We start from the raw sequence: 13,550 nt of genomic DNA on the forward strand, positions 1-13,550 counted from the left end.
ATCGGCAACGTTGTTCTGCTATCTTTCTTCACTGTCATTATAACGTGGACCTCACTATAGTCATATATTCTTCCAAATAACAGTATATCAGAGTAATCAAAGTATTATTTTGTGAAATATGTCTGTGTAATATTATGATCACACCAACATCATCACATTCATAATTCAGATAATTTCACACTTTTTTTATGTATTTGAACACGACATGCAGTCGATTATTAAGTGAATATTAAAAACTTTTACTTACTGATGACTGGAGTACTTTCAATCGTCTAGCGATCATGAAAGTACTCCAGTCATCAGTAAGTAAAAGTTTTTAATATTTACTTAAATAATCGACTGCATGTCGTTTTCAAATACATAAAAAAGTGTGTTTATACAAAGCAGCTCGGAATGGATCAAGTAACCATCACCATCAGATAATTTATTTTACCATATCTTCATCACCAAATCTTTACCATGATAACAATATTCTAATTGGATTTTCTGTTTCTCAGGTAGGCCTACCTGATGACCGCAACTCACCAGTGACCTCTACATCGGACCACTGGACACAAAATGGCGGCTTTTTGACAACAACAAAAACTTCGCTCAACCAGCGATGTTGCAAAAATCAGCTCAGCTTCAATCACCCCCTCCCCACCGCTCCACACATCTATCATCTATTCAAGATGACATCGCTGTATAACAGACGTCGCATCAAACTCAGAACACTTTCTGACATCATACATCATCACCCATCAAATACTATACAACGATTTTCTAGTCGATCAGTTTATTATGAAGTACAAATTACAAATTAATATACAAGTTAATCAGTGATAATTTACCAAAAGTACGTCTAGTCGAGTGGAGTATTCCTGTGCCACCAAAGTATTTGTGTGAATTGAGTCTAGTGTAGTGGAAAATTGCTCCAAACGAAATATTTTGCCACCGATATATCATCAAAGAGCAAATTTGGTCTCATATTTTTGTTTGACGTCTGAAAAGTAACTTTATTTTAAGTGACATTTAAATTTTTATAAAGAGAGTGACATCTCTACGAATTTCGACAGTTCCGATAATTTCTTCCGGGTGCAGATATCTCAAAGAGTGATTTATATCATAAGAAACCAGTTTTCAGATTTTATTCGTCTTGCTAAAGGTGCGAAAAACGTACAAGTTTTTCTTCTAATAAATAATAGGCTACACAGTTGGAATTTTTCGTATCGTCAGTGAAACTCCCATATTATATCAACGTGTATTAGCTCAATTTTTTCGAAAACTTTCTGCTGGCGAATATTGAAAGATATTTGAGATTTATCGAAAATTTTAGTGCCTGTTTATAGTGGAAATAGGATACAACCAGTGAGAACTACAATAGTGCTTAAATTTTTAATCTGGGGTTCAAGTCATACTTACAGATTTTCATACTGTTGCATTTAAACGCAGTATAATACTTAATTATTCAAAACTTCACCTCCTAGTGATTTGTTTCATGATCTATATCCAATATAGGCTACCAAGAATTTGAGCAGTAGCTTATACTTGATTTTCATCAATTCTTGGTCTCTCTATTGTAAACTACATCAAATATACAGTGGAAAACTAGTAGAGTCCTTCGATTCAACAAATCTGACTGTGATTTTGAATCCACCTCAGTGTATATCAATTTACACTGACTATCACCTATATTACAAGCTCTTCCTACAACTTCAAAATTTCTTCAACAAAATCTCTACAAGCTATTAACTCAAAAATCCAAGTTCTTGACTTCAGAATTCCAAGCTCTCAACCTCAAAATACCGAGTTACTCTACGTTATTCTGCAGGGTTAATGCTGATAAGCTCTAATAAGTACGTACTCTACGAGTTCTCGACTTGTAAGATCCAAATTCACAAATTCTGAGATTCAAATACTCAACTAAGAGTACCAAGGGAGGATACCTACAAGAACAGTAACTACTTTATAAGTTACGACTTGTAAAATTCAAGTTGTTGAATTCGAAGCTCTCAACTTCTAAAATTCAAGTGTTCGACTTGTAAGTTTCAACTTCTCAGCTTCCAAAATTCAAATATTCAAACTCTGAATACCAAAAAGTATAAGAGAGGATACCCTCAAGAACAATAACTACTCTACAAGTTATCGACTTTTAAAATTTAAGTTATTAAATTTGAAGCTATCGACTTCCAAAATTCAAGTGCACGACTTGTAAGCTTCAACTTCTCAGCTTCCAAAATTCAAATACTCAAACTCTGAGTACCAAGAGATAATACCCACAAGAACAATAACTAATCTACAAGTTATCGACTTTTAAAATTTAATTTATTAAATTTGAAGCTATCGACTTCCAAAACTCAAGTGCACGACTTGTTAGCTCCAAGTTCCAAGATTCAATTTCTGAATACCAAGATATCTTGTAACTCGACTTGAACTTGACTTGTAAGATCCAAGTGCTTAACTCTTGAAACCAAGTTCTCAACGATTTTTCGACTAGTCAAATATTAGAACCTGACTTGTAAGCTCCTAGTTCTCAACTCCTGAATCCAATTTCTCGACTAGTCAAATATCAGAACTCGACTTGTACGATGAACAACGGAGGCCGTAGCGTGGACGTGACGGCTACGCCGACGGTAGCTACGGACGGACGGGTGGCTACGGACGGACGGACGACTACGGACGGACCTGTGTCTGTGACTGACGACGAAAAGGCGAAGACGGTGGTGCACCTGATGCTGAGCTTTCGTCATCTGTGTGTGGTGACCGTGTCCCTGCCTTTGGGTGCGATGGTCATCTGCTTTGTCACCGCCTATATATTCCAGCCCGACGAGATACATGAGACACATTGTCGCGTGAGTACTGCATTTAATCTTCAATAATTCCACTAATCTAGAACAAGTCCAATCTTATTCATTCAACATTAATATTAATAAATAATAATTTCTCTGGTTGTTGGACGACACATCCAGAGGAGTTTATTCATAAATTCAGGAACATTGTTTTATTGTTACAAAAACAATGATAGAGAAATAGCATTCACAATTATTTACTTCCTCTATTTGAGACACCACTTCGTTTTCTCCAAAAAATTGTATAATATAATCATTGAGCTGAATAACTAACCGGTGGTAGCGCTAATCTAAGGTTGATTCCCACATTGTTTTATTGTTATAATCACTAAGCTGAATAACAAACCAGAGGTAGTGCTAGTTTAAGGTTGTGCAAAGGCTAAAAATAAACTTTCTACTGGTGATATTTTTCAAAGTTTTTCGATTTTTATATCATCAAGCTATCAAAATGAAAAAGTTTTCACAGGAAAACATTTTTTTCCCGATCATTACTTTCTGAGATATGAGCAGCTAAAGTTTAAATTTTCGGGACGGAACATTTCAAATTCGGTTAGAGATAAATCCATGAGATTTGAAGGATAAATTCTTCATGGTATTGTTGATCTAGTAAAACAAAAACTTTCTGAAAATATCAATTTTTGAGAAAGTTATTCAAATTACCAAAAATAACTCAACTAAAAGTTATTTTTGGTAAAAAATTTGATAAATTCTTCATGGTATTGTTTTGTGGTACTTTTAGTTGAGTTATTTTTGGTAATTTGAATAACTTTCTCAAAAATTGATATTTTCAGAAAATTTTTGTTTTACTAGATCAACAATACCATGAAGAATTTATCCTTTATTTTATTTTTATTTTTTCCTGTTTCAATTGATCGAACAAATAGAATTGAGAAAAATAAGATTGAGGAAAGCCATACTTTATTCATATACAATGTCAATAAGTAGCCTATATTATCGAAATTTACTCTTTGATTTGTGTTCAGACTTAGTAGGTTGTGATCAGTTGTATTACAAATCAAATAGATTATCATTGTTGAATTAATTTTCATTGAAAACAAAATTTATATAAATAATTCTTAGATCGAATAAACTAGAATCCTTCTTTCTGTATTTTTTCATTAAATATATTCATCACGATGAAAAGTAATTATAAAGATAACTAATCGTACAACTTGCTAGAGATGATTATGAACTAAAATCCATTCCAGTGGAAAATGTATAATATTATAATAGATACTGAATTGGCACCATCTAACAAAAGAATAACGCCGTTGTTTGGAGGGAGTAAAAAAGGATAGAAAACTTTGGTAAAGTCAAAATTAGCCTAATTATTTCGATTGATTGAAGTGATTAGCGATAATTATTTCAGATTTCACATAAAAAAATTATGAATGGACAATTTCAAATCAATGTCCATTATAAATGATTGAAATATTTCTAAATCGATTTCGATATATCATCACATAGTATTGTATCGATACATGAAGATTCATATAAATAACAATATAAATCTATGTACCCTTTTTAAAATTTTTTAGTCACAACATGTTTTGGCTATATGAAGCCATTATCGAGAAACAATTTTAAAAAGGGTTCTTAGATTTATATTTTTATTTATATTCAAAAGTAACCCTAAAGAAATAATGACAATTTGATGAATATTCATGTTTATTATTTATTTGATAGAGTCCACCCAGTGCACACAAGGAAAAACCGCGACCATTTTTGAATGAACAAAACAGCAATTGATATTTAACTGTCAGTTTGTTGCAACAATTTATTGCTCCAACTTTATGTAAATGAACACAAGAGACTTTTCAACTATTTCTGAATAATTTCAAAGCAGAAGTTTGCGGTTAAGGTCTGTTGAGCCAAGTATAAAGAGTGGAGTGACACGTTTGATTTGGGTTTATTTTTACGCTTTCATGCTTCAGTGTTTTCGAATGAGAAGAAAATATCGAGAGAAAGAGAGAGAAGGAGATAGATAGTGAGAGGAAGAGTTAGAGAGAGGGTGTGTGATTTGTTATTCGAATTGTAGCCAAATGTTTCTGTTTCTGTTGATATTTTAAGCATGGCTGGTTCTTTCTCTCTCCCACTCAATTTGCATGTTTCCTTTCTTTCTTGTTTTTGCAATGAGGTCTTATTTACATGATGAATCAGTTAACATTTGTTGAAAATATTGAAAGTTTCGCTATTCTTTGTTATGACCTATTGGTGTAGTAATCTATTCTTGAATGAACTTGATATTTATTCACATTAGATTTTTTTAAATTTTATCTATATCCGAATCAAATTGTCAGCTTTCCTTATAATAAATAACATCAATTATTCTTCCAATCAACTAATTTTGAAACAACGCTTACACCAGAATTGTCAAAAAAATTTTGTTCATAATTGGATTTTTTTTCAAAGTTCTCAATTTTTTGTGAAGAAAACAAGTTAATTGTTGCTGTGATTTTTAAGGAATTGGCAACAAATTACCGAAATTTGATGGAATCTCAGTTGATATTGACAACTATGGCGTAAACGTGGAGTAACAGTATGTCAATCTTCAAATCATTATTCCTGGACCAAAAATCAAGTGACGAAGCAGTGTGTGATATCATAACCTTGTCCTTTGGACAACATAAACTTTTTATCAAAATTTTTTCAAAGAAATAGTACAGGCTCAGTCTAGTTTTTCCTTCAATGTCATAATTATATTATGATTGTAGTATTTTGTACAATAAATGAACAAATAAATAAAAAATAAAATGAAACTCTGCTAAAAAGTAGCTTATTATTTTTATCATCAGAATTCTTGATCTAGTCTTCAACATTGAGCATCTTACAAACTTTATGCCTACAATACAAGGGAAATCTAAAACAGAGTTTCTTTTAAACATTGGAAAAAATATAATTTGATTGCAATCACTTCTACTTGACTTCAATTTCACTTGAATTATTTATCTGTTTAATTATTTAACAAAAAACTATTTATTCATTTTTTGTAACACTGTTGTTAATTGGTGAATAAATTTGATTTTATTTGAATTCTAACTTAAATTAATCAAATATTAACATTGAAGGCGTTTACCAGACAGTTTACTCCTTTTCAACTAAAATTAAGCTCAATATACTCTTCAACAAAGCACATAAATATTCGGATTCTAATCCCATTTGACCTCAGAGGAATAATAGTTTCACTGTATCGGACACTGATATATGTTGGAATCTGCCTCAACAGTATTATATTAAATGTGAATCAATATCTCTCTAGTTAATACTAATACTCCACTGTTGATCTACTGCGAATCAATACGAAAGTGAGGTCCACGTTGAATGGCAGTGGAGAGAACAGCGTTTTAGTGAATATTTATGTGCTTTCAAAGTTGTAAAGTCCTTTTATAATCACTCTGTAGTTGTGTTGTGATGAAATAAAGGTAACCTAATAACTTTTAACCCTAAAAAAGTAAGTTTTACGAATAATATGTTGTTGCAGCACCAATTTTAATCAAATACTACCATTTAAACGTGGACCTCACTATATTAATTCTCTGTAATATTACTTTTCTGTGCTTTATACTTTCCGATCTGTGTTTTTTGTAACAAAATAAATAAATAAAACACACATATAATTAATATATTGTCAAATTCTACAGTTCTTTTGGTACAGGACCATGGTTTCATGACCACACAAGTCAAATTTTCAACTGAAAATGTTTTTATTTCATTATGGAACGGTTCTACAACATCGACAGTGACTCAGTCGAATTTTCAACAAAATAAATATTACAGTATTATCTTGAATGCGAGTCAGCATCTCTAGTAAATCTCACTATTCTAGTAAATCTCTCTACCTATTATGAATTATTATATAGAAAGTAGCCTAATTTTTGCTTTTAAAGAATGCTTTATTTCAGGTATACAACATAAATCCCGTCAATAAGCGCCATCACAGGTGTGAGCCCGCAGCGATACCTGTGGCGCATCTGTGTGGCCTTCCACATAGGACCGCGCATCCTCATCGCCTCAGTCTACAGGTCCTACTACTCGGGGCCAGTTAGCTGCCGCCAGTATACTGGACGCCAGTAACGAGGCAGTCAAGCGCCAGGGGCCGCTACTACTGGCCGCCTGTTACTGGCTCAATCTCATCGAGATAGGCGCGCTCTGCGGGGTCACCTATATATCTAACCGCGAGAATTATCGTGAGTACTTCACATCAAATTAAGTAGGTTTGTGTAGAATATGAAAAAAAATCGAATTTATTTCCCAATAATTAATGCAATTTTACAACAATTATTATTCATGATGGTACATCATCTGATAGGGAGAGAAAAATAAGGTAACCTTAATGAAATAAAGGGTACCTAATATATTTTAACCCTAGAATAGTAAGTATTACGAATAATATGTCGTTGCTACACCAATGTTAATCAAATACTACCATTTAAACGTGGACCTCACTGTAGTAACTCTCTAATATTACATTTCTGTGCTTTTTATATTTTCCGATCTGTGTTTTTTTGTTGCAAATAGCTATTTATGTATTAAGAGCGTAATGCGCGACTTTATCGCTCGCGCTAAACAGTTATGTTTTGTACAGTTATTACGCTTCGCGTCTGATAATTTTGCAAGAGCGATAAAGAAGCATCACATACAAATATTTTTCTACAACTGCACAAACCTGTTAAATTACTTATAACTGGCGGAGTTAATAATAATTCGTCTTCACTGATATCCATTATCCATCATGGCTGCAAAACCGGTGCACCGTACAATTACCGACTTTTTAGGTTAAGATCTGACCTACTTTTGGCGAGCTGCTTATCATCAGCTGATTAGCGAGCGTAAAGAAACTCTTCTGCGCATGCGCAAATTATTAGCGAGCGTAAAGAAAAGCTACTGCGCATGCGCAGATGGTTAGCGAGCGAAAAAGTAGATTCTCCTTAGAAATAAGCTGTTTTACGAGGAGAAAATTGAGTATGTAAATTCTTTTTTTACGCGCAGTTGTAGAAAAATATAACAGTATTATCTTTGATGCGAGTCAGCATCTCTAGTAAATTTCACTATTCTAGTAAATCTCTCTACCTATTATGAATTATTAAATAGGAAGTAGCCTAATTATTTGAATGATTTATTTTAGGTATACAACATAATCCCGTCAATAAACGCAATCACAGGTGTGATCACCTTGTGCTATTCCACCATAGCCACCTCAAATACAAGGCCCCGGCCTACGATATTGCAACGTCGCAGTGTAGGCCTAGAATCTAATACATGATTGGTGAAAAAGATCAGCTGGTATTTTTTTAAATCTTTTTCACCTATCATGTATTAGATTCTAGGCCTACACTGCGACGTTGCAACATCGTAGGCCGGGGACTTATTAGAGGTGGCTATGATTCCACTCCCAAATTTATATAAGGTTATACTTAGTCTAAATTACAAAATGATCGCACATATGAAATCTATTTCTAAATTACACAATTTGAAACAAACGTATTACTCGTATAATCTTAGATATGTGAGTAATATGAATATGAGAAAATAAGAATAATGTTACAATATAAAACTTCTTTTAAAAAACAATAAATTTGAAAATATACTTTGTGAACATATTTGACTGAAATTTTTTTGAAGTGAAGAACTATAAGACTTAACTTATCTCGGATTATGTGTAACCCTATCTAAATTAGGGATAGAAATAGCACAAGGCACAAGGTTATCTTATTTTTTCTCTCCCTATCATTTTGATGTACTTATTTTATGAATGAATAAAAAAAGAATTGGTTGGTACAATAAATGTAAGTAGTTGGAATCAAATTCCATTCATCAAAAGAAACATTTTTCACAATACAAATACTTACCTTACTTACTCCTTGGCTACAGCTTATTCAGAGCCTTGGCCTCCTTCAAAACGCCTCTCCACTCATCTCTATCAGCAGCCTTAGGTCTCCATCTCCCGACACCCAGCTTCCCAATATCGTCCTCCACATCCTCCAGCCAACGCTTTCTCAGCCTTCTCACTTCTCGGTTGCTTCTGTAGACTTTTTCTGAGTCACTCATCTCAAAATAAGTTTACTTTTAGCATAGCCATCTCTAATACAAGGCCGCGGCCTACGATATTGCAACGCCGCAGTGTAGGCCTAGCATCTAATACATGATTGGTGAAAAAGATTTTAAAAAATACCAGCTGATCTTTTTCACCAATCATGTATTAGATTCTAGGCCTACACTGCGACTTTGCAATATCGAAGGCCGCGGCCTTGTATTAGAGGTGGCTATGCTTTTAGTCTAACTATAACCGTTTAAATTATCGAGAGCAGTTATCAAATCAAAGTTAATTTGTTGAAAGAAATATGAAATAAATAATGAATAAATTCGTTACAAAAATTAATAAATACTCAAATATAATTTAAATAGGTAGTTGTCATCTTAGGCCCAAACATACGGGCACAGAATAGATACTGTGATAGGGGTGGAATAAACGCGACGGAATTCTGCTCGTATAGTGTTCCTCATAAGTGCAAATGCATCCTGTTAACTAGATGAAAAATTCCGTCACGTCTACTCCGCTCGTATAGTTCGGATCTTGAGAGGTTTAAGTCCGGTTGCACAAAAGCCGGCTAAATTTTAATCGTGATTATTTTCGCAAGAACCAATAGGAGAAGGCTCTTTCGAAAAGGTTTCTCTGATTGGTTCTCGCAAAATTAATCATGATAAAAATTTAACAGGATTTTTGCAACCAGCAGTCGATGAAGATATTTCAATTGAAAATTGTTTGAAAGGTAAGGCGTACACCAGTTAATCAAGACAAGACATGATCAGACACGTTTAGTTACAATACTTCGCATTTCTGCTTATGAAGACATGTCTAATAATTTATTGCAATGACTAATATCAGTATGAGTTGCATCATAAGCTGCAAAGTGAAGTATTGTGGCTAAACGTGTCTGATGATGTCTTGTTTTGACTAACTGGTGTGCGCCTAGCCTAATCAGTGAGTTGCGTCATAAGCAGCTATGTGAAGTATTGTGACTAAACGTGTCTGATCATGTCTTGTCTTGTCTTGACTAACTGGTGTGCGCCTAGCCTAATCTTTTAATATCATCTTGTTTCGAGAAAATGTATTGGATAGAGCAGACAATACAATAGTCGGGAAAGAAGAAGACAGGCTATTGCCCAAAACTTCTATATCCTAATTTTGTCTCAAATAGTCTAAATTTTAAGTAGGTTATGTTAATTCCAATTTCTACACCAAATCATCAATCTGAATCAAAATAAAAAAAAAATCAAATTTAGATAGATTTATAATAAAACTTTCGTAAAAACATGGAACAAACTTCAACTGTTGAAAACCAACAAATAATTAATGTTGAAAAATAATTTTGTGTTAAAAAACAAACTTCAACTGTTAAAAACTACCAAATAATTAATGTTTTTTGTGTTTTTTTTTTCTAATTTTCAGCCGTACACGAAAAGATATTCATCTTGTTCATGTTGTGTTCGCTGAGCCACATGTTGGCAACACTGAAGCTGTTCAAGCTGGTGCATCCGACTATGAGTGGCAGTGAGAAAGCCTCCTATGCCATCAAGAAATTCCTGTTCGCGACGTCCATCGCCTCCACCATTGGCCTGATGCTCTTCTTTGCGAAGCACAGGCTGCTTTGTCACGATATGGGTAAGCTTATTATTTCCTATTCCTTGGTTCAAACGTCTCAGGCTCGATTGCATAGAAACCTGTTGAATTCAATCATGATGAAATTCCACGAGAACTAGAGTTTTTTTTTGAAAATAAGGTTTCTCTGATTGATTCTCGTGACATTTAATCCAGACTAAAAATGAACAGACTTTTGTGCAGCCGGGTGTTGGGTGTTCCACTAAAGCCTATTGAATTTTAACTGTGTTTAAGTGTTAATTCAAGACATTTTTTCGCTTCTCTGATTGGCATTCAATGATCTTTTAATTACCGTTAAAATTTAACAGACTTTGTGCAACCGAGTCTTAGTTTCTTATTGGCTTCGTAGTTCATGTCTCTAATCTCTGTTCAAACACATAAATTCAGAATGTTAATCTTATATATCAGTTTTTCTCAGATATAAAATCCATATGACCATACATCAGATCTATGAACTTTCACAGGTTTAAAACCAGTCCAGATATATCGAGCTTAGCGAGCTATTTCTTTTGGCTCCAGTCGTTGTCCGTTTGTGGGTTTGTTTGTATGTCCGACGATAACTTTCATTAATGTAATTCAAATTTTCAATACATATTCTCAGGACCAAGCCACATGAAGCGTTTTTTCAGGCGTTTAACACTGGCGGCGGATGAATCGGCAGGACAGGAAACTCTACGATTGGCTGATTATCAGTTGATTATGTTGGCGTTCGGGAATCAGCTGATAACCAGCCCATCGGAGAGCTTCCTGCCCTGCCCACTCGTCCGTCGTCAGTGCAAAAACGCCAAACGTTTTTATTCAATTCTTATATCTTATAAATCTTTTATATCCACTCTTATTTGGCAGCGTTGACTCATCTATTCCAATTTCCATTGGACTAACTATAATACTGTGGTTTACTATTATAATTCATTGCTTCTTGAACTATCTCTTGATATTCCACTGCTTTCAATAGAACAGCTGACGGAATATCAGCGGCATTTTGAGCGAGTTCTCTACACTTGGGGAATCACTAGTGTCTACCAGTATCATACCATCATATTTATGATACTACATACAGTATATGATTGTGTAAGTCTTCGCACACAATTCTAGAACAACTAAAATTAACTCGATTGTATTTTTCAGTTGGAGAATGTTTCATGTGTATTTTGGTTGTTTGTTGCAGCGTTCAGCTGGTTTGCTCTATGCGAATACGTGATCGCCAGCGCCAATATGGCTTTCCACGTGACCGTTGTCTTCGATTTTCCCGCCGAAAAGCTGATAGTGGCGCGCGGGTTGCATTCGATAAGCGGCAAAAAAACGAACTAACCGAACCAGTATTTCAGCACACTCTATCATCGTCCTCATTCTTCTTCTTCTTCTTCTTCTTCATCGTCTTCGATTTTCTTCTTTCTCTCTCTCCATCCAACGTCCGTCTTCTATTGCGTCAATTGTTTATCCTTGTTGAAAGAAAAGGTGAGAATTGTTTGGAATTGTCAGTAATAGGTGGATAATATGGGTGAAATAGGAAAAGGCTGGGTTCACATTTGTGTGGGTAAAGTTGGGAGCTTTTTGTTGGGGCGGCCAAATGTCGACTTGGTTATAGATGGCCCTGGGAGTAAGTAAGTGAAAAGTGAAATTCAGTTACGTTACTGTAATGAAAACACAAGTTTAAATTGTCAACCACTTTTTATAAAGTGGTTGACCACATAGAAAGTGGTTGACAATTTAAATTTGTGTTTTCATTATGGAAAAGTACCACATCACTAACAACACAACTGTTTCGTTACTGTAAGTTATTCAGTACTTTATTTTTTATACCAGTACTTTCAATACAATTTATTTAGGAAGAAAACCAGAAAAGTCATTAACTATTCAAATTAAAGATAATTTAGATAAATTTTGATAATTTATTCAATAAGGTCAGATTTACTTTTCACCATTCAACACATTCTCCAGTCCAAAAATGTTCAATTTATTCCAATAATTTAAATGATTCTATGAGAAATAGTTAGTTTTTCTTCCTTTGGAAGATACTTAAAATGTATTGTCAATAATTATTTTAACTCATAAAATAATGGTGCAGATTTTAGGAAAAGGTTTTTCAACACTACAGCCCAATATGAGCTTTGACCGCCTCCACTACAGCTCTCCACGCTTCTCGGTCCTCTGTTAATTATCTCCATCCTCTATATCCCATTTTTTTGAGATCGTCTCTCACTTCATCTTCCCACCTTATTCTCGGCCTTCCTCTCTTTCTTCTTGAATGTAGCCTCTCCTTGGATATTATTTTAGGAAAAGGTTACCAACAATTAACCAATTTACAGAATTTAACATAAAGACTCCATCATAATGTGGAATTGAAACTATATTAAAAAACCTCTCTAGACCTCGATTAAAAAATAGTCTAGTGAAATCCACTTCAGAATGTCTGAATGGGAGGAGTTGATAAGTGGATCTCACCCTAGAAATTCCTATTTCATAGTAAAATTAATATTCTCATTCAATATAGAGCCACTAAACCAATTTTTGATTGATTCATACAATGAGTACATCACTAAAATGATAGGGAGAAAAAAATAAGGTAACCTTGTGTCTTCCTCTACCAAATTTAGATAAGTTTACACATAGTCCGAAATGGAACCATATTTATTCTGTTGTTTAATGAATTTTATATAGATTGTTGTGGTGCTATTTATTTCATGATCTTGGAGAACTTTTCTTATTGTAGTTAAGCACTTGAGATTCGTCCTAATTTTTTGTCGTGAACAAGAAATACTCCAGAAAGAGAACGTCTAGAATTTGAAATACTTTTCCCAATTTGAAGTTACTGTAACCTTACCCACTGATGTGAATCCAGTATAAATGGCAACTAATTTATTGTTGGTGGTGGAAATTTTTTTCATAAACATTAATCCTTTATTGCGTGTAGAATAATAATAAATTTGTATTATTAATGGTCCTCGCGTTTATAGAAATAAAAAGAGACAAGCAATACTAATTGCTCATAGGCAATTTTTACATTTTTAACATTTAAAATTTGCCCTAGTGAATTTTTTCCTAAAAATACTTCTTGCCCA

The 13,550-nt window shown here is 33.8% G+C and overlaps 1 protein-coding gene across 1 annotated transcript; it reads left to right on the forward strand.

Annotated features, from left to right (window-relative positions):
• Window positions 1-502: 502 nt before the first annotated feature.
• On the forward strand, window positions 503-13,300 carry LOC111063666 (post-GPI attachment to proteins factor 2-like). The gene is given in 6 exon segments (XM_039439271.1): window positions 503-2,831; window positions 6,731-6,742; window positions 6,744-6,860; window positions 6,862-7,015; window positions 10,279-10,491; window positions 11,657-13,300. Coding segments are annotated over 6 exon segments (903 nt in total). The 5' UTR covers window positions 503-2,567; the 3' UTR covers window positions 11,800-13,300.
• The last annotated feature ends 250 nt before the right edge of the window (window positions 13,301-13,550 follow it).

Source organism: Nilaparvata lugens, chromosome 12 (genome assembly GCF_014356525.2).
Source record: "Nilaparvata lugens isolate BPH chromosome 12, ASM1435652v1, whole genome shotgun sequence".
In the NCBI taxonomy this organism is placed as follows: domain Eukaryota; kingdom Metazoa; phylum Arthropoda; class Insecta; order Hemiptera; family Delphacidae; genus Nilaparvata; species Nilaparvata lugens.